The sequence below is a fragment of the Schistocerca cancellata genome, chromosome 6 (assembly GCF_023864275.1).
Source record: "Schistocerca cancellata isolate TAMUIC-IGC-003103 chromosome 6, iqSchCanc2.1, whole genome shotgun sequence".
Taxonomy (NCBI): domain Eukaryota; kingdom Metazoa; phylum Arthropoda; class Insecta; order Orthoptera; family Acrididae; genus Schistocerca; species Schistocerca cancellata.
The window spans coordinates 106,347,946-106,374,315 of NC_064631.1; the positions used below are offsets into that span (position 1 = coordinate 106,347,946).

The 26,370-nt window shown below is 40.9% G+C and overlaps 2 protein-coding genes across 2 annotated transcripts; one reads left to right on the plus strand and one right to left on the minus strand.

Moving 5' to 3' along the window:
* Nucleotides 1–22: 22 nt before the first annotated feature.
* LOC126190972 (RNA polymerase II transcriptional coactivator) lies at nucleotides 23–22,030 on the plus strand. Its single transcript, XM_049931641.1, has 4 exons — nucleotides 23–156; nucleotides 290–351; nucleotides 1,199–1,412; nucleotides 21,753–22,030. Exons 2-4 carry the CDS (start codon nucleotides 295–297, stop codon nucleotides 21,833–21,835), a joined length of 354 nt encoding a protein of 117 aa, XP_049787598.1. The 5' UTR covers nucleotides 23–156; nucleotides 290–294; the 3' UTR covers nucleotides 21,836–22,030.
* Nucleotides 1,543–4,720, minus strand: LOC126190970 (uncharacterized). The gene is made up of 2 exons (XM_049931637.1): nucleotides 4,539–4,720; nucleotides 1,543–4,126 (listed from the first exon to the last, which is right to left on the minus strand). Exon 2 carries the CDS (start codon nucleotides 4,120–4,122, stop codon nucleotides 2,194–2,196), a length of 1,929 nt encoding a protein of 642 aa, XP_049787594.1. The 5' UTR covers nucleotides 4,123–4,126; nucleotides 4,539–4,720; the 3' UTR covers nucleotides 1,543–2,193.
* Nucleotides 22,031–26,370: the final 4,340 nt, after the last annotated feature.

Sequence of the window (26,370 nt, forward strand, 5' to 3'; positions counted from 1 at the left end):
GACTGTTTGTAAAACCTAATAATATTTTCGATCCTTACTTCGGTAACTGTTGGCTACACTGTAAAACGGCCATCAAGTTTTCGTGGATTGCCGCCGATTGCGATTAGAGAGTGGAATATAGTTTCAACTTGCAAGTGAGAAGAAGTTGATATTGATGTAAGTAGGAGTGTCAGAGGTGAATTGTACAGCCATTAAAACCACGTTTCAGAGTTTTAACATATTTTATGCTATGCTATGCTATATGTATGTATAATTTTGTCATTAATGTCATATTAACCTCCCGCTAAAGCAAACATGCCCAAGAAGACGAAGGATGAAGATTCATCATCGTCAGATTCTGGCCCAGACGATGTGAGTAAAATTTTATGATCTATTGGGAGAAAGATAATTATTTAGAATTCATAAATGTTTTAGCCTAGACCTCTTTTTGCCTACAATTCTCTGCGCACCATTCCTTGAACTATATGTAATACATCAGACCGTTGAGATCTGGGGAGGTGGGTTAAATAAAGAGCGTAGGACCGGAACTGTTGTGCCGATATTGATTACATTAAAAATTTTAATAAATTTCGTTAAATGATAAAGTAATTTGATATAAAATACGAGGTAAATAAAGTGCGTTTTTAGAAGAAAGAATTTCAGATTTTTGTCCCACATGACGCTGTTTCTATGTGGTAACGTACAGTGTAGCTCTGTGTCGAGCAAGGTTTACGATCTTCGTCGTGGTGAGCATTCAAATAAAGAAAACGAAGTCATGTCGTCACCACTCTGTGTTACCGCACGGCACTCACTCTTTCGTTAATCTGTAATTTGTTGCTTTAAGTTTATTCCCCACTTGTATCTTGCTAGTAGTGTACTGTAGTAATATGCTTAAATAATTAGGATTGCAACATGTTTTTTTTTCTTTAATTTATTTGAATTACTTTTAGTAAGAAGAGTATAAATTTCCTGTATCCACAGGAAAAAAGATTAATGTGGAATCTTAAGAAATTAGTGTGTGTGTGGGGGGGGGGGGGCGGCAGGGGCAGGGTAGAGAGCCATTGCAGGCTACTTGAGGCAGCAGTGATTAAATTGTTCAAAAGGGTGGAGGAGATTTACATATCTGAACTTTAGCAACAGCTAAAGTACCAAACAACTGTGTTGCTTTACTATACAATTATCATATTGCACACATGTAACATTTTTCCATTGTTTTTAGGTGAATCCACCACCATCTAAAAAGAGTAAGGGTGCTAGTTCAGCACCAAAAGGGAAAAGTGGTGGGGGAGGTGGTGGAGGCAGTGGTGATGATGAACACAAGTGGCTGTTGGAAAAGAAGAGGTTTGTCACTGTGCGTGAATTTAGGGGCCAAGTTTATGTGGATATCAGAGAGTACTATGAAAATGATGGTGAACTAAAACCAGGAAAGAAAGGTTAGTCATGGAAACCTATTTATCTTAGTTTCTGTTGCTATATGTTCTTAAAGCTTTAGGACACTAACAGGTTCTGTTTGTGCTTAGTGGAATTTGGGTAAAATGCAGCATGTCTTTAAGATCATTAGGGGAGAGTGGTGAGACTTGATCCCTTTTTTACATTTTATTTTTTAAAGCGGTAGGTATAAACATCAGAAAAGAACTAAAATGTGTAATAAATAGCCAGTTTTTAACTCTTTCTGCCCCTATTTTTAATTCAATCCTTTGCCATTTACTATCATCATAAAAAATTAAAAACTAAAGCCATGCAAAATGGATCAAGTCTCACCATATGTGGGACACTTGATCCCATTTATGGGGAGACTTGATCCGCCACTTCGTTGTGGTAAATGAAACAATTTATTCATTATTCAAACTAAATTTTATTTTGTTTATAAGATTTATAAGATGAACTGAGGTTTACTAACAAAAGAAATTCACATAATAACTTTAGAAAACAAATTCATTAATGATCTCCAAAGGCATTGCTTGAAGTGCGATCTGTAGCCTACAAAACATGTTACGAGATCATAAAAAAGTCACTTAGTTTCCAAATATGTATTTTAAATAGTTGGAATTACTGTAAAAAAATTAGAATTAGCATGTTTAGTGTATCCAAGATCATATATGAGATAAAGCACATTCATACAAAGAAAAAACAAGTATACTTCTTGAGAAAGTCAATAACAGCTGCCTGTGTCTGAAGTATTTAACATGATGAAATTATAGACAAACATACAAATTATTGAATATTAAAGCCCTCAAATTTGACACTGTTAAAAATGAAACTGGTAACTCTGTCATTCTTTGAAGAAAATGCTGGAGATGGAATGACTCTTACAATTTGGTTCCTTTCAATGTCACATATGTCTTCAGTTTCTGGCCACTTGAACCGTTGACCCTCTATCTTCCTCGCACATTTTATGGTGAAATTCTCTTCGTCAGGAACATTGACAATCTCTCCCACATAATGTTTTTCAGATTTCTTTGTTTGGAAGGTAGCAATGATCCATTTTCCAGTGCCTGGTTCATCATTCAAAATTTCATCAGAATCACTGTTACTCAAACTCTCCAAGTCATTATCAAACTCACATGGAGACAGTTCTTCACTTTCAGAAGTTTCTACTTTTGGCTTATACGTTTGTTTCTTGTTTTCAAAGTTCAGCCTCTTAGGTCTTCCCACAGGTTTCAATCTTCGTGCTTTTCTTGCTCTGAGTTCTTCCTCAAGTTTATCTTTTACCGGTGTGTTTGTTAGGATTGCGGTACATGCTCGTTTCCTTCCTCGTCTAGTTGTAGTGTGAGCTGCTGCCTTAGGATGTGGTCTGATATCTTCAAAGGATCTGTATCCAATAGCGCTAGGTCTAATTCCAGAAGATGAAGGTGTTGATAATGAAACAAACTCTTTTGGAGAATCACAGACTTCCACAGATTGTAAGTGGTCTGTTGTATATACAGACAAAAATTCATCATCTGTAAATATCTCAGAGTTAAATGGCCATATGCCTGAAACCCGAAAACCACTAATCACATTGCTGGGTGTAAAAGCTTTAGGGAAAGCTCTACCAAAAATCTCGGAGATATCATAGATAGAGATAGTTTTCCCTGGATGCGCTGTCATCCAGTCTCCTGCAGCAGAATTGTAATATGCCTTCAGTGGACCATACACTGACCTATCAAGGGGCTGCATTTTGTGGGATGTATGGGGAGGAATTGTCAAAAGAGTAATTCCATTTTCTTTTGCAAAATGTAAGGATTCCAAACTAATATGACTATCATGATTGTCCATGATGATAAGTGCTTTGTGTTGAGCACTGCATTTTACATACTTATGAAAATGTTTTAAAAACAAAACAAAATTATCAGCTGTCATCCAACCGCTGGAATGAGTGGAACCACTGGTTCCAGGAGGAGCTCCATGCAGCATCCTATCCTGCCAGTTCACACGTGGAAAGATCATGAAAGGTGGGATGTGGCCTCCTATAGCATTTATTGCACAACATGCTGTCACAAGTTCACCTCTCTCGGCAGAAGTCACTTTTCCTACCTGTTTCTCTCCTCTTACAGCCACTATTTTTCCTGGTTTGTGGACTGTAGTAAGACCCGTTTCGTCTATGTTCCAAATAGATTCTGGACCAAGAACTTCCCTAGTGATAATCTGGCGAAGATTATCAAAAAACTGTCTAACATTGTGTTTATTAAAGCTGCTTCCTCTGCTTATACTGGTTCCTTCTGGTGTACGAAGAGAGAGTTCAGGATGCCTTCTCATGAAACCTCTGAACCAGTCATTTCCAGCTTTGCCCTCTTTCTTCCAATTTTCAGGAATTTTCTTTTTATTTTCAGAAGAAAATTGATATGCAAATGCACGCACACTTTTTGCACTCAGGCCATGGTGTAGTTTGCTTGCCGTTTTCAAGTATTCACATAAAGAATTTTCTTCCTCAGTTGAAAACACCTGAGACTTGTTGTATGTAGAAGAATAAGAAATTTCAGTATCTTGACTTAACTGCTTCCTAACATAGCGTTTTAAGGTCATTAGTGGGACTTGAAATTCCTTTGATGCTCCTCGGAAACTTTTTCCCCCAAGGCACGCCATTACTGCAAGTTCCATACTTCTAGAGTCAATTTTTTTCCTAGCTTTGACTCCCTCTTTCCTTTTATATGTAAGACCCATAGTTCTGCAATATAAAGCAAAATTACGATACTTTTTGTTTTAATTTATTAGACCTAAGTTTCATTTTCACCATATTGTATAATGCAATGCATTATATTACAATAAAATGCCTATATATTATCATTTGTTGGGTGTTGTATGTCTTACAATAATGTGATACTAGGAGAACAATTAAATCTTTGGGAAACATTTGAACAGGGACACTTGATCCCTGGATCAAGTCTCACCAAGTTCTTGAGGATCAAGTCTCCCCATAAGACACAAGTAAATAAAATTGCTTCTGAATGCTCCCTAACCTACAATTAGCATTTATTTTCAGTTATACTTTATGCCTTAAAGTATGAACTTTTATATGAAACAGTTACCAGCATTATTTCTTACTGAATTAATATGTAAAAATAATTGGATTCACTTACCAAAATAAAAGTTAATTCGGTGAAAAATCTTTCTTTCCCTCTTACTGGACAGCAACAACAGTTAAACTCACAGATGCAAATTACAACAATGGAAAGTGGATGGCAAGAAACACTGATGCCAACAAAAAAAAAATTTAATTCCCCAAAATGGCCAAAATAATGGGAGGAACAAGTCTCCCCACTGATCAAGTCTCACCACTCTCCCCTACATTTAAAATATTTACTCAATGATAGGGTGTGAATAAAAAATCTAGTTAGCCTTACTCTAATGTCAATACTTACAAAAATTCATACAGTTGTATGGGGCTGCAAGACTTTGTTCAGAAACACCATGGAGCAGAAAGTTTAGTATATTTTCTGCAATCAGTGTTGGTATTGATTGCATTAGAACTTGAAATTGTCAGAATCAGAATTAGATTTTATGGGGTACTGCAGTATCCTCCAACTTTTTCTGGTTATTTTATCAGTGTTGAGTCGTATGTTTGTTGGCTACATCCTTTGCAGCTTGTAACCGTATCAGGTGTTTCTTTAATGAAGTCTAAGATGCTATCCTCGTAACACTTTCCTTGCTAATTCCTCTCAAATATTTCATGTAATATAGGTAGTTGATAACAGTAAGTTTAAATTTAGCTTGTAGTAGGCAGTTTGCACTGTGTGTGTACTTAATAAGCCTAAGTGAAAAAGATAACTTTTTGTTGGTCACCTAGTATCATTTCTTCACACTGCTCAAAGATTTAAAAGCCTTGTTGAAGTATGTACCAATGAAGAGCAGTAAATTTTTTACAGGAATCCAGTGAAGAGCAGTTTTTCACAGGAATTCGTTGTACAGCATGCATGTACTTCTGTGTGCCATTGCCTAATGAACTTTGTAGCTTCCATTATCTAAAATACCACCACAATAACAAAACTTGTCATCAAAACCTTCAACCACAGTGGACGAGTTAACCACTCCCCAGGTGCTGCGAACGTGTTTAAGTATGGTACCTGTGTTTTCCTGGACCACTATTGGCGTGTTTACATGTGCTGTTTCACTGACCTCTCACTGTCGAGAATAAGTGCAGTGTAATTGGAAAGAACCATGGGAGATTTGAAAACCTGAGAGCTTTGCACAATGTTGCTCTAGAGTTACGTGTGGAAAGCTAAATGCACTGTATGTGGTAAAGGTAAGAGGAAAAGGGACTGAACATAATTAAGGCCAGACGGGTGATGAGAACCAAGATATGTTGTAATGAGTTACCACTTCTGTAGTTCTGAGAAACTGGTATCTGGGGGAAGAATCTACATTGCACTTTCGTTAAAACAGGCACTGAGGCCACGACTTGTGTTGCAGAGCATTATCTGTAACAGGATATTGGGTGCTGCCAGTATACCATATGCCCTCTGCTTATGCCCATTCATTATAACTAATAACTGGGTGGAAATGGGCAATGTGTAGATATTGGTAACACAGTGTCCTGTTGCAAAGCTTGCTCTACATAAGTCAATCTGTCGCTGCCCACTTTACCACATGTGCCACCTGGAATTTTCTTCCATATGTGTGTTCTCCTACTGCCACTTGGTTTTTATCCAACCAGTCAAATTGTCTTAAAAATTTAGTATTTTTATTGGAAGAATTTGTATACCAGTTAAATGCCTTTTGATGTGTGAAAAAAAATCAAAACATTGAAAGCAGTCATGCAGAGTAATTTCATATTACCAACATTATTATTTTCGGTTCTAGCAGACAATTTAGATTTCATCAGTGAGAATGAAAGAATAGTGTAGTCCGCACAGAATAAGGTGGCTGGTAGATGTGCAGTGGGCAAGACACATATGGGGAAGAAGTAGTGGTGGGGGTTACGGGCTGGTGCTGTAGGGGAAATGCCGAGTGCCAGAGGAGAAGTGCCGTTCTAAACTGAAGACTGCACTCAAGTTTTTTTGTAAATATTAAGTAGAAAACCTTCATGCTCACACTTGCATGGTGATCATTCAGAGAGATCTGTTACTTCTGCTTTGGGTAGTATCTAAAAAGAATTCTGGTGAAAATACAACAAAACCAATGACTAACTTTAGTGTGGCTTGTTAACTTGTAACTTTCAGAAAAGCTACATGAGTGACAAATTCATTTATCTTGTTGCCCTTTTTTAAAACGCACAGCAAAGTTTACACAGTGTCACCTCACTATAGTATTCTGTAGATGCAATTGTGAGAGTATTCTGAAACACTGGTTTATTAAGTAAGAAACTGAGGAAAGGGAAGGTCAGTAGCTTATGAGAAAGCATATCCTCAGAATAAAAATAAATGTGCAATGCCTTAACTTGCATAGTTCCAGAACCTATAGTATTTCTCATTTCACAAGCTATTGAGGGTGCTTGAAATTAAATTCTTTCATCAAAAAATCTGTAATTTGTGGAATAACAAGGTAGGTAATGAAATTTTGCATAATGGCAAAATATTCTCCTCTTCCTGCGCTGTCATTTCCCAAAACTTCATTTCAGTATCTCAAACCATTAAATAAATACAAGGAATGTTGGTGATACTTTATTTTAGCTTTGTCACTGCCACTCAAGATGGCAAATAAGTGTGCTACATCAGATCAATTTTCTCTAGATTGCTGTCAGACCGAAATCCACCCAAATTTAAAGAACAATTCAATGTATTAGCTAAATTTCATACACCACAACATATTGTGCGGTACACACCAAACATAAACTCGTAGTGCTCCCTAGTTTCATTGCAAATTTTTTGAATTTGGCTAAGTGTCTTACTTCCATACAGGTATCACAATAACTATCACCATTAATGAAATGAGCACTTCATCTTGAAGCTTACATACAAAGTTATACACAGTGCAAAAAGGAAATTGTTAGACTGAGTATTGATGTAAAATCAGTTTGAGAAAGACAGCCTCAGATTCTGCCAAAAGGGGGCTAATGTGTCCAGATGAATTATTGTACTGGCGATAGTTGGAAATAGTTTTATTTTTAAATGAGGGAAGAGAGTTATCTTTGTCGATCATAAGGTTTGATTACAACACAACACCAGAATGTATCGGTGACTCCTGTGACTGCGTCAGTTCTCCTTTCACAGAGGCACAGAAAACTGGTGTCTCCTGTGATAGGGTCATAAGGCTCAGTTCCCCACACTGCTCTTCTCCACTTGGCAGTCTTAATTCTAGTTCGCTTCAGCTCACAGCAGCCTGCCAGTTTGTAGGCTGCCAGTTAGGAGATTTGAACCCAGATCTCCCGCTTTGCACTCCAACAGCATGTCCACACAACCATGATGATGCCGTGATTCTTACAATTTGCTCAGTGCGTCACATCTTGGGCTTGGACTGTTCACTGTTACTATTTTGCTCCTTTTCTTTTAAAGTTCAAGTACACTTACTTCCTGTTTTCGTGCTTGATCTGTGTTCAGGTTTTGATGGGCTATTCATTGGGTCATTTTTCTACTAAATCTGTAAATCTGAGGGGGGGGGGGGGGGTGTACAATGGAGTTTCCCTTGTCAAACATAAAAGGAAGAAAATGTGGTATCAATATTTGGTTGTATCAGCTCACCTCCTTCTTTTAATGGTTTTTATCTTACTTCCAAAACTGAATTTCTGATGAGGGCATGTTTTTGAAAATCAAGCTGCACATATATAAAACCAATTGATAAACCATTAAAAGGACCGCAACTAATGTGAAATAATGGGTATGATGCAAGTTGTGGAGATTGTATCCCTACAATATGTAATACCAATTTGACTGATGGCCATAAGCTAGACTTCTAATGTGGAAACTATGATATGGGAAATAGAGGGTTAGAGATCAACAGGGAAAACTGCATGTTTGTAGAGAGTTTTACTTGGCAGTGTACCCTGTCAGTCTAAAAAGCTTAAAGGCTGGCTTAAGAAAACAGAATTTATGATGTTGGTTTTAATGCTTCAGGTATTCTACATTATCTCCCCCACTTGAGTACCATACACAGAATGTTCATACAATTGTGTGAAAATTGCAGAAAAATCCTTCTTTGTGACATTCAACTTGTACATCATGTTTGCATTTTGTATGGCCTTGGGGAACCATCACAGCCCTATTTTGCACTTCATGTAATGTTCATATTGATAAGTCTTGTTACCTGTGATTATTATTTTTGATTGTCTGCATTTTGCATTTCAGTGGTCATGGTAGGTGTTGAGGTGCCATTGTATTTGTTCAGGTTTTAAGATATGTAGAAAAACTTCACCCACTTTTTTCTTCAAAACATTTTTGAGATTTTGTGAAGCATTTATTAACAAATCTGACAGAGCTGAAACTCTCCCCCACAAGGGACATGAGGGAAGACCCACACAGCTGTCCACATACAGCCTGCTGTATGTTGTAGGGTTTATCCTAATTTCTACTCTTAACTATTCCAACCAAGATGAAGTGGTCATTCAGGGCCCCAAATAACAGAAGTAACAGGTGTCAGGAAACAATAGTGAGTTTTAACCATGTAATTAGGTGAGGTTTTCCATAAAAATTTGCATGTAATTATTTTGGCACACATGACAGTCAGTTGTGAGGGTGAAATAACATAACTTCAACTAATGGATGCTCAGACAGTAATTCTGTGACTTTTCACAACTTACTGAGGCAGGGCCATGCTGACATGGGAAACCTTGTACCTTCAATCATTTCAAGGATGATAATGGCCTGCAGGCTGAGGTTAACATACTGTCTGTTTCTCATGATCTTTCACAATATTTTTTTCTTGTACCCAACCTATAGAGCAATTACATTGATGGGGTTAGGCATGGTAGTGACAGTGGATGTGACTCGGTGGGTATTGTATTGTGATAATGCCAGTTGGTAGCATGTGCTACATTATGGGTTTGCTCACAAGTGATACAATTTACAAAAGGCATCAAATTGGTGATTAAAGTGAAATGTGAGCGAACTGACAGGTTAGTGTCTGCGGTGATAAATCCACAACATTAACTGGTGAAGATTATTTCTTTGCTCGTTAGAATGACTAGGTATGTTTGGGACACAAGATTCCAGTCTGAACAAATGAAGGTGCAAACTGTGGCTGGGGTACTGTATAAATAATGCCGTTACTATGTGGCTTAAACTACTGGTTCCTATATCTTGATTATTACACATGGGCAAGGTGGCATAGTAACTTCCATTGAAATGACAGCAAGCACTTGATCAGATACATGGGTGCAAAAATTACATCAGTGCACAAGTGCTGCTTAGTGCATACAATGCTGGAGATGAAAGAAGGTCTATCTTTACTGATAATTAAATCATGAGCTTGCTGAAGAATGTCAGTGTGAATCCCAAATGCATTGTATCTAACTGCCGAAGGTGGCAGAGTGCACCTAGTGATTGGGTGGAGAGAATTAGAAATCAAATTGTGTTCGGTACAAGAACTGTCAAGTTTCTGCATAACTTGTGATTAGGACTGGAATTATGATTTCACTGCAGTTGAAATTGCAATTGCTGGTCTGAAACTTAGTGTTTAATGCAGCAAAATGTTTTATTGAAAGGCAAGATGTGGGTATGGATGTGGTATGTAGCAAAATTTCATACACAATGTGAAAAAGGTATAGCAGGTGCAGGACAGGCATAAAAGTTCATCAGTTCAAGGGCTGTGAACATTAGCCCGACCCACAAGGTAATCCAGCACATTGGCCATTTATGCAGAGCTTCCAGAGGTTCGCGCGAAAGGTTGTGGTAAAATATACTATGGAGATATGTGCAAGATGTGTGTAAGTTAGCTATTGAAATTGAAGCTTGCAGTAGCATGCCCAAAATATTAAAGAGGACAGCAATTGTTTCATAATTAGTAGTGTTGGAGTGTCAGATAATGATGGTTTCTAAGGAAGTGGAATTGAGACAATTTGTAGGGCATAGTGTCAGAATCAGTCATGCATACATACCAGAAAAAGGTGGTACAGTAACTTCCAAATGTAACAGATTTCACTCACAACAAGGGAATGGGTGTAGATTGTTCCTTGCAAAGGGGAAAGGGATATGACAGTATGTGCAGGAGTATTACCAATACAAAATCAAAATACATCAAAAACAAAGAAATTAAAGTGCCAATTCCCAAGTACAAAGTCATCATAGTAAGTCACTTAATAAAAGTAACAAAAGGGCAACACACCTAACAAAATGGCCAGCAGATATGAAGGTGACAAGGACTTAAGTTCAGTAGTATCTATAAAAGATTACCCTAGACAAAAAAAAAATCAAACTAAAAGCCAGAGAGGTGTTTCGGTACTCAATGTCAGTAGCAAAATTTCGTAAACATGGCCTGTAAGGCCAAACATACAATAAATGAAAAGTGCCAGTTTGCTTTTGTTCTACAATATATTGTAGAACAAAAGCAAACTGCTTTTCATTTATTATGATGATGTTCTACCAAGAACCGACGGAAGATTCTGTTAACCAAACATACACTGTACGACATGAATGTATAGTAAGCCAAATAATCAGAGAGAGAGAATAACTTATAACTAAGTAGTGCAAAGTGTAGTCATATTGTACACAACAAATGTAATAATCTACGTGACAGTGGCATATCAGGATCTCACTGGCTCTGGTAACCTAGGAAGGCAGGAACCGTTCTCGTAGATGTAATATTTGTAAATTAAACACTCTTTTCATAATGTATAAAAAGGCAGTAAGATATTTTTCACTTCTGTATTCTCAGATCCTTCCATGTTGTAGCTAGTTACTGCAGCATTTGTCAGTGTAAATTACCTTTAAATGCGAACATTTTTAGGTTAGGCTTTACCGTGACTGTTACTGACATTAAATGAAACAAGTTCACTGTTACCAGTCACAGTTTTATTTATTTCCACAACGCGTTTCGAAGGTTTAAACCTCCATCGGGTGGATTTACATTAGTAAGTGTTACATTTTTGTGTGTGTGTGTGTGTGTGTGTGTGTGTGTGTGTGTGTGTGTGTGTTGTTACGATTTTTAGAGGAACTTGTGGCACTGCCTAGTGGAGAAACAAGACACTATTTCAGAATACGGTTTAGGATTACTTTTGACAAAAAATTAACTGATATCTAATGGTAAACGTTAAATAAGTAAACTGTACCTTCAGTGGTCACAGGTTTCTTTTGCTGTCGTAACACATCACATGTATACTGCCACATTTGTAAACAAATATGGCGTCTGGAATCAGCTGGGTGCAAGGTTCGTATAGCAGGAGAGAAGACATAATCGCAAAGTGCAAAGAATATACATTGTAACAACATTATTGCAGAATAATTGTTTTAAGCATTTGGCGGTGTTTGTTTTGATGTGTCAAACGTGTGTGTGTGTGTGTGTGTGTGTGTGTGTGTGTGTGTGTGTGTGTGTGTGTGTGTGTGTGTGTGTGTTTCATGTGGTATATAAATCAAATTCTGACAAGTTAAAACAGCTAAACATTCGTACTCGTTTATACAATCAGGTGAAATGTTAAAATGGCTTAAACTTCAAACCTGTAGATAACAATTAGGTGGAATGTTACAGACATTAATTACTATGATCATATTGGCTACAACAGTAAAATCATACATACATTACACTCTTTGATTGGGATTAATAAACAGATGTGAGGTGAGGGGCTGGAGGCAGAAGGAGAGGTAGAGAGAGGGAAATTTAATGCATATTTCCTCCTTCACATGCTGGCGGTACATAAATAAACACGTATTTGACAGTGTGTCGCCAAATGCATGCCTTATGTCAGAGTAAAGCTGGGTTACTCATGTAATAGCCTTCCAATATTCCAGTAAAGTGCAAGGTATGTGAGTAACTAAGGAAGTGTGTGCAGCAAAATTGGCCAAGTGACACTATAGGTACACTTGCACTCAACATGCTCATTTAATAAATGGAATCTGAAATTCCTTGTACAACATACAGTTCAGTGATCAGCAGATCTCTTGTGCGAGTCTTAGCACATGGCTAAGTTTAAAGTCAAAGAAGTAAAAGGTTACTCTGCAAAGCCAAAAAAAATGTGAAAATATAAAATGAAAATATTATTGTAGAAAATACAATAACAAAGGATGAAGTTAGAATACTCATATGCCTGGTTTACTTAACTTACCAAAAAATACGATGGCAGATACAGGGCGAATTAATGCGAAAATATCAATGCAACAGGCATAGTGGTTACTGGAAATACTGTGAACTACAGGCTCCAGCTGTCGTGAAGTCAGCTGGGCTGTTAAGGTTGCGTAAGTAAGCTGTGTGTGTGTGTCTCTCAGTGGTGTGATGTTTCCTTGCATGTTTTGTGCTGTGATTAAAAAACTCCCTATTTGCACTGTAACCAGCTGGTTTTTCTTTATCGACCAGTGGACCATAATTGCCACAGTGCTTAGACAGGTGACCAGCAGGAAGGTGGACAGTTTTGTAACAGCTGTGTTCGTATTACACCTAGCTCAACTCAGATTTCCTCATAAATTTTGTGGCAACGTTACTGTTTTCTGTGGTGACAACATTATAACAATACTTTTCACAGTGAATTCTCCCTCTTCATTTTTATGAAGCATAATGCATTGATACTGCTGAAAAATATATTGCTCCCAGTAAACATATATTAAAACACCTTTAGTACTTACCACATACTAAACTTATAATTAAGACAATGGATTTCATTACAGGTTTAAATTCACTTAAATGATAGTCCATATTGAGAATACCAGTGTGTTTGTGATGTCAGCAAAACATTCAACATAGTTTTAAACTTAAGGAACTGGAAAGGCAAGATCTTGAAAAATGGTTCTTAACCTTGTCAAAGAGAAAGACCATTGGTAGCTAAGTACAGGCAGTTCAATAACAGATAATGCAACTTTGTATCAAATGTATATCCAATGCCTTTGCATGGGAAATACACAGATTAACTGTCAAGAAACGCATGGAAGGAATTGCCCATAATGGGACTAACCATGAAAATTAAGTTGCTAATTTATTCGATGAATTTCAGGACACAGTCAGAAGAGGATGGGGAAGGGAAAGGGATAGTAGTCTACAGATGAGGAGAGACGAACACTGTCTGGAGTGTGCAGGGTCTAAACTGCCACCAGGTGGAGTGTCAAGAGTTGTGGGGCAGAGGTGGAGCAAAAAGAGAAGTGGGGGGAAGAGAGAAGATGGGTGGATATGCTGGCAGAGGACTGCAAATAGTGTGTGAGATGAGAATGGGCATTCAGGCAGGCACTGTATCACGGACCTAGTTCGAAAACAGATCTAATGTGCCATTTCCTCCTCACACCCCCCAATCATCATACCACCCCCAAGAACCATCCACAGAGAAGTGCCCCCTTCATCACCCAGTACCACTCCAGCCTGGAACAACTGAAACCCATCCTTCAAGAGTTCTTTGATTACCTATCATCATGCCCCTGAAATGAGGGACATGCTAGTCGATATACTTCCCACACCTCCTAAAGTTGTTCTGTTGCCCGCCCAACCTCATCATGATCCTAGCCTAGTCCATCCCTGTGCCTCTACCAATCCCAATCCCTTGCCACAAGGATCATATCCCTGGGGAAGACCCAGGTGGAAAACACTCCCAATCCACCTTTCCAGCACTTTTATTCCGGTCCTGTTACAGGTTTATCCTACTCAATCTGGGGCCAGACTGCCTGTGAGAGCACCCATATCATTTACCAGCTCTGCTGCAATTATTGCACAGCTTTTTATTTTGCTGACTACCAGCCAGCTGTCCACCAGGATGAATGGCCACTGCCAAGCTGTGGCCAAGAGGAAAGTAGACCACCCTGTGGCAAACATGCAGCCGAACATAACACACTTAATTTCAGTTGCTGCTTTACTACCTGAGCCATCTGGATCGTCCCCTCCACCACCAGCTTTTCAAAAATGCACAGATGGGAGTTATCCTTTCACTACATTCTCTACTCCCATAATTACTCTGGCCTCAACCTAAGGTAACATACTGTCCCCACACCCTTCACCCATCAGTTTCTGTTCCCTCTGTCTTAGCATTTCCTAGCCATTCTCATCTCCCGCCCTGTTCATTTGTAGCCCTGTGCCAATGCATCCACCTGTCTTTCCCCACTCCTCTCCTTCTTTTTCCCTCCGCCCTGCCCTACCACCTCTTGATGCTGTGCCTGTTGGGAAACTAGTCCGTGCACACTCTACCAGACAGTGTTCATCCCTCTCCCCACTTGTACACTATCACTTTCCCTTCCCCACCCCCTCCAGATCGCATGTGATAGTTGCATTTGGGCCTGAGATGCTGGAGTTGGCAGTCGTGTGTGTGTGTGAGAGAGAGAGAGAGAGAGAGAGAGAGAGAGAGAGAGAGAGAGAGAATGGTGGCTGATGGAGGCTGTGGCTGAAAGCTTTATGTAAGTGTCTTTTAATTGTGCCTGTCTGCAACATGACTTGTGTAGCTTTTAATTATTTTTCTTCTTCAATGCACTTGTGATGATACTCATGTAGGATGTCGTTTAACTTCCCTTCCAACGTATTTTCACATCTGAAGTTGTTTGTAATTGATATTGAAAATTGAATGTGGGAAAGGTAATATTATTACTACCCATTTTTAAAGACATACATTGAGAGACCATTCGCAAACACTCCAAAGAGACCACCCAGGTGGTCCACAACTCTTTTGTGGATACGTGCGTAGCGAGCACGGGACCCCGAGCTAATGTGGCCCTCCTTCCTTTCCGGGCTGCATACCTTCCTTTTCCGCATCCTTTCTTATCCCCCATCTTCGCCCCCCCCCTCCCCTCACATCTGGCTCTTTCCTTACCCTTCTCCCCCTCTGGGAGTATGGTTTGTGCCTAAGTGCGGAGATGGACGCTCATAAATGTAACGCATTCTTCGCCTTCTCTGCTTGTATGTCTTCATCCTTCCTTTGTCCTTCTCTTCTCCTTACCTCTTCTCTTTACCCTTTTCTCCGCTGCGGCGTTTGAGACCTCTTCTTTCCTTTCCCTTTCTTTGTTTTTCCCTTTCTCTTTCTTCCTCCCTGTGCGTGTCTGAAGGCCGACCCATGCATTTTCGTGCGTAGCCGGTGATGGGGTAACGCGTAATTCGCTGCCCCGGGTAGACAGGTAGGACACGTACGTACCCCCTTGTAACGGCCAGGCCCAGGGAGGGGTGTTACCCAAGCTGATACCTTCCGAAAGTACCGATTGGTCCCTCTGTCCGTTTGTCGGGAGGTGTGACCTGAGGTGTGAACAATCACCTAAGGTGGGAGTGCCCTCAGAGAGGACCCCCACAAGGGAGGAGCGCACCATCGGAGACGGCGGTAATCGTGGGGGATTCTTCCGCAATGGTTTCCTCACCTTCCACTATGTCTGCTCACAAGCGTAAGTTCAGAGTCTCAGCCACAGACAGTTCTTCCATCGTTGCCACAGTTCATTGTTGTTTCTCGGTCTGATGAAGGTCACGACTTCTCCACGGTCAACCCTTTCATTATTCAGAAAGGTGTCGACGCAATTGCAGGTCCTGTAAAGTCTTGTTCCAGATTATGGAATGGCACCTTGTTGTTAGAAACAGTCAGTGCCCTCCAGGCACAAAAATTGCTGCGTACTTCACTTCTCCACACCTTCCCTGTCCGGGTGGAACTGCACTGTACTTTAAATTCCTCGCGTGGAGTCGTTTATACATGCTCCCTTGATGGATTGTCTGACGAAGAAATTCAGCACTACCTGTCTGACCAGGGCGTAACGGCTGTTCATAGAGTTATGAAAAGGGTTTACACGAACATCATTCCAACCCGCACTGTCTTCTTGACATTTGATAAAGTTCAACTCCCATCCGAAATCAAAGCAGGCTATGAGATGATTTCCGTTCGCCCTTATGTCCCAAACCCTACGCGTTGCTATCGGTGTCAGCGGTTCAATCACACCAGCCAGTCCTGTTCCAATCCGGCCAAATGTGTTACGTGTGGCAAGGATGCCCATGAGGGTGCTTGTCCACCTCCATCCCCTCGCTGCATCAACTGTATGGGTGACCATGCTGCTTCCTCTCGAGATTGCCCCATTTTTAAAGACGAAAAGCTCATCCAGGAAATCAGAGTGAAGGAAAAGGTGTCGACCTTTGCTGCTCGAAAATTATTCGCCAGTCGACAGCCCACTGTGCCTCAGACAGGAAAATACAGCACTGTCCTTGCTTCTCCTCAGCCAACAAAGGAGGCGGCCACGCAGACTTGTGACCTCACCTTTAGTGCCACGGTTGTCAGATTGGCCAGCGCAAAGATCGTCCGTTCAACCTCACCACTTTCGCCTGCCCACTCTACGGCTCACCCTTCATCGGGTTCTGCTAAATCTCAAGCCCAAAAGTCAGACACAAACACTTCGAAAAAAGAGCATACTCTTGAAGATTTTTTACGTACCCCACCTTCACAACCATTGGTTCCTCCTCCATCTAAACATCCTATTTCCAAGAAGGCTAATAAGAAACACAGTTAATCTTCTTCTCCGCCAAGGCGTGTCTCATCTACAGCACCACCTGGCAGAAATTGCCCTCGGCCGTCTTCTGTGTCGCCGAGGCGCACTGCTGGCGGCCGATCAACTGGCCGATCACTGGTGGCAGGAGCTGCTCCTGAACAACCTATGGATCAGGATCTTCTGCCTTCGGCTGAATGCCATTCCATGCTTTCGGTTGCAAGCTCTGAACGATCGTTGAGTTGACGGCAACCTTGGTCACATTCCTCCATTTTCTGTTCACCCTATGTCCATTATCCACTGGAATATCCGCGGCATTCGAGCCAATCGGGATGAATTGTCGATCCTCTTACGATCCTACTCGCCAGTCATCTTCTGTCTTCAGGAAACAAAGCTGCGTCCCCATGACCACTTTCTCTCCCATTTTCAGTCCGTCCAATGTGATCTCCCCTCTGTTGAAGGCACTCCAGCCCATGGAGGACTCAAGGACTCATGATCCTTCTCCATGATACTCTCCATTACCACCCAATCCCCTTAAACACTTCCTTCCAAGCTGTCGCTGTCTGTCTTCCCCTTTCTGGATATACCTTTTCTCTTTGTACTGTATACATTCCATCGTCAACATCAATGGCACGAGCTGATCTCCTTCATCTTCTTGGTCAGCTTCCACCCCCCCCCCCCCCCCCCCCCTATTTGCTGGTTGGGGACTTCAATGCCCACCATCCGCTTTCGGGATCCCCACATCCTTGTCCACGTGGCTCACTATTGCTAGATGTCTTCCACCAAGCGGATCTAGTTTGCCTCAACACTGGGGTCCCTACATTTTTGTCTGCCTCCACGACAAATTTCTCTCATTTGGACCTTTCGGTCGGTACTGTTCCGCTGGCTCGGCGCTTTGAATGGTTCGCCCTTGATGATAGTCACTAGAGTGACCACTTTCATTGTGTCCTTAGACTGCAGCCTCAACTGCCCTATATGCGCCTGCGACGCTGGAAGTTTGCCCCAAGCAGATTGGACACTTTTTTTGTCTCTGGCGACATTCGGTGACCGTCACTTTCCTAGCGTCAACGATGTGATCACACATATTACCGACGTTATTCTTACAGCTGCGGAACGTTCAATACCACGCACCTCCGAATTGCCCCGGTGCCCCCCCCCCAGTTCCTTGGTGGAACGAGGCATGCCGTGACTCAATACGTGAGCGGCGACATGCTCTTCGCGTTTTCCACCACCATCCTACTTTGGCCAACTGTATCTGCTATAAGCAGTTCCATGCGCGATGCTGTCGTGTCATCTGCGATAACAAGAAGGCAAGCTGGCAATTCTTTATTAGCTCGTTTAACACCTTCACTCCCTCCTCGGAAGTTTGGAGTCGGCTTAGCCAGTTATCTGGCGCGCCTAGTTTCTCCCCGGTCTCTGGGCTAACTTTCGGGCGTGATACGTTAGTGGACCCCGTCGCAATTTCTAACTCCTTGGGTAAACACTTTGCTGAGATTTCGAGCTCTTCAAATTACCCGCCAGCGTTTCTCCCGAAGAAACGTGCAGCGGAAGTGCAACCTCTTGCTTTCTTCTCTCAAAATTGCGAAAGCTATAATACTGTTTTCTCCATGCGGCAACTCCAACATGCACTCTCTTCTTCTCACTCCTCCGCCCCAGGACCGGATGGTATCCACATCCAAATGTTGCTGCATTTATCAACCCATAGTCCGCGTTACCTCCTTCGCATTTATAATCGAATTTGGACCGACAGTACTTTTCCCAGACGATGGAGGGGAAGCTCTCGTCGTTCCTGTTCCGAAACCTGGAAAGGACAAACATCTCCCCTCTAGCTATTGCCCCATTTCTCTCAAGAGTAGTGTCTGTAAGGTTTTGGAGCATATGGTGAATTGCCGTTTAGCTTGGTGGCTGGACTCCCGCAGTCTTTTAACACTTGTCCAATGTGGTTTCCGAAAGCATCGTTCTGCAGTTGACCATCTTGTTGCTCTCTCCACTTATATCATGAACAATTTTCTCCGGAAACACCAAACGGTAGCAATATTTTATGATCTGGAGAGAGCATACGATACCTGCTGGAGGACAGGCATCCTCCGCACACTGTTCTATTGGGGCTTTCGAGGTCAGCTGCCCCTTTTTCTTCGCGAATTTATGGCAGGGCGCACATTTAGAGTGCGGGTGAACACTACTCTCTCCCGTACTTTCTCCCAAGGAAACGGGGTACCCCAGGGCTCCGTGCTAAGTGTTGTACTGTTTGCTATTGCCATAAATCCAATTATGGACTGTCTCCTTCCTGATGTCTCGGGCTCCCTCTTTGTGGACGATTTTGCGATCTACTACAGCTCTCAACGGACCAGCCTTCTTGAACGACATCTTAAAGGATGTCTCGATCGCCTCCACTCTTGGAGCACCGAAACCGGCTTCTGTTTTTCTCCCAGTAAGACCGTTTGTGTTAATTTTTGGCGACGTAAGGAGTTTCTTCCACCCTCCTTACATCTAGAACCTGTCAACCTTCTGTTTTCGGATGTCGCTAAATTCTTGGGTCTTATGTTTGACAGAAAACTGTGCTGGTCCTCCCACGTTTCCTATCTTTCGGCTCGCTGTCTGCGATCCCTCAACACCCTCAGTGTCCTGAATGGTACCTCCTGGGGAGCGGACCGAGTGGTCCTTCTCCGCCTCTATCGCGCCTTAGTGCGCTCGAAATTGGACTATGGAAGCATAGTCTACTCCTCTGCTCGGCCGTCTATTCTTTGTCGTCTCGACTCTATCCACGACCGTGGATTACGTTTAGTGTCTGGAGCCTTTTACACCAGCCCTGTGGAAAGCCTTTATGCTGAGACTGCTGAACCTCCACTGTCCAATCGGCGAGCAGTCGTTATGCTAGCCATCTGTCTTCCATGCCTGCTAATCTAGTCCATGACATTTTTTTTGACGCCTCCTTTGATGTAGGGTATGCAGACCGCCCCTCCTCCCTACTACCACCGGGAGTCCGCTTCCGTCAGCTGCTCCGTTCTCTTTCCTTCCGCTTTCCTAAAACGTTCTTGACAACTTCGGGTACAGAACCGCCTTGGCTCCGTCCCCGGATCTGCCTGCTCCGTGACCTTTGTCAATTTCCCAGGGATGGCACCCCTTCACTTGTTTATCGTCGGGCATTTGCTGCTCTGTTCACAAATGAAGGAAGCCATTTATTTACACTGATGGCTCGAAAACATTGTTAGGTGTAGGGAGTGCCTATATTGTTGGTGACACCCCAATTCAATTTCGGCTTCCCGACCAGTGTTCGGTTTATACTGCGGAGCCTTACGCTGTTCTCCAGGCTGTCCACTACATCCGCCGCCATCAGCGGATACAGTATGTTATCTGCTCAGATTCTCTCAGCTCTCTCCTCAGTCTCCAAGCTCTTTACTCTGTCCACCCTCTGCTCCATCGGATTCAGGACTGTCTGCGCTTGCTCCACCTGGGGACATCTCGGTGGCGTTCCTCTGGCTCCCGGGACACGTTGGTATCTGTGGAAATGAGGTGGCCGATATTGCGGCCAAGGCTGCAGTCTCTTTTCTTCAGCCAGCTATTCAGTCGATTCCCTTCGCCGATCTACGGAGCATTTTATGTCGTCGTGTTGTTCTTTTATGGCACGCACCTTGGTCGACACTTACCCATAATTAAATATATTGCTGGACGTGAAAGCTCTTCCTTGTGCTTGGACCTCTTCCTCCCGAACGCGTCGTCGGGAGGAGGTAATTTTAACTAGACTCTGGATAGGGCACTGTCTTTTTAGCCATCGACATCTTTTAAGCGGCAATCCTCCCCCACTCTGTCCCCACTGCTCTCAGCTGTGGACGGTAAGACACCTTTTAATTGAGTGCCCCTATTTTACTCCGTTCCGCGCCCGTCTACAGCTGTTGCCTGATATATCGTCAATTTTAGCAGATGACACGCGCTCGGCCGATTGCGTTCTTGAGTTTATTAGTGCCAGTGAAATGACGTCAGTCATTTGAAGCTCTTTTTTTTTGGGGGGGGGGGGGGGGGGGACAACCAACCCCTTTCTGCAGTGGACATTTAAGCCTTTCTTCTGCTTTTAGTTTCTCCAATTTTTGAGTTTCGTTCCCATTGCTGCTGGTTTCCATTTTCGGTTTTTACTGTTTCCTAAGTCATGGACCATAGCAGTTTTGCGCCCTAAAACCCAAAAAAAAACAAAAACGAACTCCAAAGAGAGTAAACTACCACTTTTTGTTCTTGATTCTATTAGCTAATAGAAGACTGGACGTTTATAAGAAGAAATCTAGTGTTGCATTGAGATATTTGTATTGTTTTCAAATTCTGTAATTGCTTTGAGCTTTCCTCCTCCTGAGAATTGTTTAAGTGTTCTTAAGTTTTGGCTATAGGGTTTCGTGTACTTTTGAATCGGTAAGAATGGTTATACTTCATAAAGGCTGAATTTGTTTCGTTAGTGGCTGTTTCTTGTGATTAATTTACAGATCTAAGTTCTTCCAAACGTAAATTAGGACTGTGATAATCATTTTTTTACTTGCTACTGTTAGTTTTTATACTGTATTTGAAATGGGCTGTTTTTTGATGAGATGGACAATTGTATCCAGCATACTTTTTTAAGAAGCAGTTATGGTTTGAGTCCATTTGTGAGCAAGCATGTGGTGTGCATTAGGAAATGTTACTTTTGTTGACTGTAATGGGGCACCTATCACTTAATTATTCAGGAATGAAGTTGTCAGTATGGATTTAGTTTTCTTAATAAACTTTTAGTGTTATGCTTTAATGAAAATGATCACTATTCTCTCTCCTTCCTGTTAATTGTTAATTTGTTGACTATTAAATACTAAATTACCAAAGTGTTGCTTTTCTCTACAGGAATTAGCCTGACAGCAAGTGCTTGGCGGAAATTGCTGTCTTTGTCCGATGACATAGATGAAGCCCTGAAGCAGATGTGCTAGTTCTTGCCACTGCACACAGTGATTTTGCTATGATACGTCTATTGATTGACCATTGTGATTGATGTGTGGTCTGGATAATAATGTAATCTTTTTTAAAAAAACAGTTTGTTATATAATGTGTGTGGGCTGTATTGAACTTGTGTGTTTCTCTTTTAATGTGAACTGATTTATGTGAAATAAATGTAAGTACCTTAACAGCTGTTTGTAATGTCATCACTCCTATACCTGATATGCCAAGATGTAAGAATGCAGTTTAGCAAGTGTTGGCTCTGGAGCAGCAGGTGCTTGAAATTTTCTTTGAATTCCTTCTTCAAAAGTCGTGTGGAAAACGGAGGAAAGGGTAATACAGAGATGGAAAAGAAACTGAGGTGACAAGAGGCTGATACAAGCAGGAACACAGGATTACAAAGCAACAGTTGATTCTGCCATTTCAAAGAGGGCTACTTTGAACTGTTTTCGACTCTCAAGTAAACCATTGTTCATGGAAGACTGCTTTATGATTACTGCAATCCAGGAAATCTAAGAAAGTATATGTGACATTTAATATTTTTTTGATGTAATCTTACAGTATTCCATTGTTTCATAATACAATACAATGCACAGTGTGACAGTATGGATTGTAGACAAATGTCTATTCTTTAATTAGTATTGTCGCATAGAACTAATCATGATTTTTGTCAATGTTTGTCTATCTTGCTTCCCTTGTGTTAGCCTTACCCTCTAGATAAACACTGGCACAAGAACTTTTGGTGTTCTTACTCCAGACACCTCAGAATGCATTTATGAACTGTTAAATAAGTTACTTTATGCACATGAACAACAAATTTAAATGTTAAAAAATTGACATGCTGAAGGAATTGACACTATCTCCAAATAAGATGGACTAGACCAACTAGTTACCTATAAATTGTCACAGCTTTTCCTTGGATTTGCTGTGATAGTTTGATGTGCAGAGCAAATACCAGTTCATATTCTGTTGTTTAATCATGCTTATAAACTGTCACTTTGTCTTCAATTTTAACATACTGTAGAACCCTCTACCATTAATGGTCCCCCCCCCCCCCCCCTCCCTCTCCCTCTCTCTCACTCACTCACTCACTCACTCACTCACTCACTCGCGTGCGTGTGGTAAATCACACAATGACTGGGATGCTTCAACTACATTTACATGCATATTCTGCAAGCCACTGTGCATGGTGCCTGGTGAAGGGTACCTTGTACCACTACGGGTCATTTCCTTTCCTGCTCCATTTGCAAATGTGGGGGAAGAAACACTATGCGCCTTGGTCGAGCCCCAATTTGGCTTGCTCAAGGTCCGTACACAAAATCTACATTGGTCGCAGTAGAATTGTTCTGCAGTCAGCTTCTAATTCCAGTTCTCTAAATTTTCTTACTAGTGTTTCACAAAAGGAATGTCATCTTCCCTCTAGTGATTCACATTTGAGTGTATGAAACATCTCCACAGTAGTTGCATAGTGACTGAACCTTCTGTAACCAATCTAGCAGTGTGTCTGAGTTGGTTCAGTGTTTTCCTTTAATCTGACCTGGTGGGAATTCCAAACACTGAAGTAGTACTCAAGAATAGGTTGCACTAGTGTTATTTTTTATGTTGTCTCCTTTACAGCTGAACCACTCTCTCCTGAAATTTTCACAATAAATCAGTTTCCCATTAGCTTTTCCTGCTACCGTGTAAAACATTCTATGGGTTGTTTTTACTCATTGTAGCTGGCAATCTGTCGCAGCAGAAGTCCTAGATATCAACTACTGAAGAAAAAAATAGTTACTTTTAAATAATTAATCCTGTATATTGTTTCCACCAAACATTTATTATAATCTCAAACTAATTAAAAGCATCTTGACAAATCTGAAATAGGTTTTAACATACCTACAATAATGAAATAAATCATGGTCAACAAGCTAGCTTTTTATCCAAATACGCTCAAAGTACTGACTTACATTGCCAACAGGGCTGTAACTATTTATATTTTATTAACAAACCTCAACATTGTTTAGAAACATTTCTTGATTAATTAACAATTAAAACTCTCATCCTAAAACAAGTGATACATTTCAGTCATTACCTTGACTCTTATATACTGAACACGTGAGTGAATTCTAGTGTGTCTATTAATAGATGCATGTATAAAGGCTTAGGTATCAAATGTTAACAATACACTTGTTATATATACTAATTACAGAAGATTCATATCACATAAAATGTTCCTACCAATTACCGGACTTCTACACATTAGTGTAATTACGTTTCCTTAATTATTTTCTTCATAACTTTTTCACAAGTACATATTTCCCTACACCTCTGTCAGAAATTACTGTTTATGGTTAAAATTTAAATGTTTAAATAGATTTCAATTAGACTAAGTTACAACAACCCCAAAAGGATTTGTGAAACTGAAAGTTGCATTAAATTGTAGGAACAAGCATTTTACTTATGGTACAAGATAAATCCTATGTTTGATTAAAAATGTAAATTAATTATGAAGCATTATATAAAAATCATTACTCAATAGTACAAGGAAAGAAGTTATTTCTTAACCGCTTGAGCTAACATGTAACTTAGTTTCAAACTACTACAAAATTCCCAAGTGCAAATGCACTAATCTCTGTACTTTACCTAAATGTAAATAGTCTTGATGTTTGCAGTACGCAGACAGCTTTATCGATAATCTAGAAGTGTGCAGTACGCAGACTGCTTTATAGGATGAAATGTATGACCAATCTTACTATTTTTCGTTTTTCAACACACTTCTGATGCTTGTCCTTGTCCGCCCTCAGTAGCTGAGTGGTCAGTGTGACAGACTGTCAATCCAAAGGGCCCGGGTTAGATTCCCGGCTGGGTCGGAGATTTTCTCCGCTCAGGGACTGGGTGCTGTTGTCCTAATTATCATCATTTCATCCCCATCGACGCGCAGGTCGCTGAAGTGGCGTCAAATCGAAAGACCTGCACCAGGCGAACGGTCTACCCGACGGGATACCCTAGCCACACGACATTTCATTTCATTTAATTTCACCCCTGTCCTTTACAATCATTCACGCATTAATTAACACTTTTGCTGTGGCTGACGCTTAAGTGTCACAAGAAGCCATGAGCCAGTGTGGCTGATGGTGATAAGCGTCAAAACAAGCCACGCGCCAGTGTGGCTGACCCTTATAAGCGTCCGTGGTCACTGTCGGATTACTCAGTCTAGTTGCAGCATCTAAGCTAGCATCAAAACCTGTAAACTTTTGTTTTGTGTGTTCAGTTATCGATCCTATATTGTTCGTAATGGCAGCTAATGATCAGACAGCTGGACCTTCCAATGTGAAGAGGAGCAGGAAAAGTATTAAATTGTCAGAGGAACAGTTACTTAGTGTATTAGACGATAGTAATTTTCTGTGTGGTGAGGACGAGGCATACCACGGAGATTGTCGTTTAGAGGCTGCAGAAGAATTGCAGAGAGACGATAGCGTGGAAGCACAGCTTTCAAATCTGTTTCGTGACAGTTCTGAATCTGACGATATGGATCATGAAATAGATGACGAAATAGAGCTCGACCTGTCACACGGAGATAAACCAGGTGATTCCTGGCATAAAGAACCACATAATATGCAGGATCACCCATTTACAGAGGAAGAAGTTTTGCAAATTCATCCTGCTGGCAGTTCTATGGATTTCTTCAGATTATTGGCAACAGACGAATTGCTGCAGCTTGTAGTTGAGAAAACGAACGATAACACAGTCAACATTGCTGAGCGAAAATAAGAGGGATCTAGGATCTGTAAATGGAAACCTCTAAGTATAGGCGAATTACTAGTTTTCCTGGGTGTTTTGTTACCTATATGTAACATTAAATATCAGCGATTACAAGACTACTGGAAGAAAGAACTGCTATTTTAAAACAGAGGAATAGTGATGAGTATAAGCAGAGACTGGTATTTGATCGTTACTCTGCATTTTGAAAAACTCCGATTTTAGAAAACCCGAAACCAGACAATCCTTTATATAAGATACAACCTATATTTGATTATTTTAACACGAGTGTCTCAAGTGTATTATCAGAGAAGAGATTTATCAATAGATGCATCAATGATTCTTTGGAAGGGAAGATTGTCATTTAGACAATACATAAAAACAAACGTAATAAAGATGGCATTAAGATGTACATGCTCAACAATCCAAACGGTTTCATAAATAAGTGCGCTGTGTACACGGGAAGTAGTGGAGATATGGTGGGAAAAGTTTGTTTTGCATTTGATGGCAGAAAAGCTGCATGTTGGTCATCACATTTACTTGGGAAATTATTATAACAGTTTTCATTTAGCTACAACTCTGTTGAACCTAAAAACACTTTCCACAGGCCCTCTGAAATTAAATAGGAAATATACCCCCAAAGATGATGTATCGGCAAAACATGGGAGAGGAGAGACAGTTGCGCGGTATTCTAATGGGGTTATGATTGGAAAATGGAAGGGTTGACGAGAAGTTTCGTACATTTCCACATAACATATAAATGTTGTGGAGCAAGTGATGAATGCGG

Bases quoted from the DNA above. Each gene is read 5' to 3' on its own strand.
- LOC126190972 (XM_049931641.1), top strand. From the start codon at position 295: ATGCCCAAGAAGACGAAGGATGAAGATTCATCATCGTCAGATTCTGGC. The intron at 352-1,198 runs GTGAGTAAAATT...CATTGTTTTTAG, and splicing joins CAGATTCTGGCCCAGACGAT to GTGAATCCACCACCATCTAA. The intron at 1,413-21,752 runs GTTAGTCATGGA...TTTTCTCTACAG, and splicing joins ACTAAAACCAGGAAAGAAAG to GAATTAGCCTGACAGCAAGT.
- LOC126190970 (XM_049931637.1), bottom strand. From the start codon at position 4,122: ATGGGTCTTACATATAAAAGGAAAGAGGGAGTCAAAGCTAGGAAAAAA.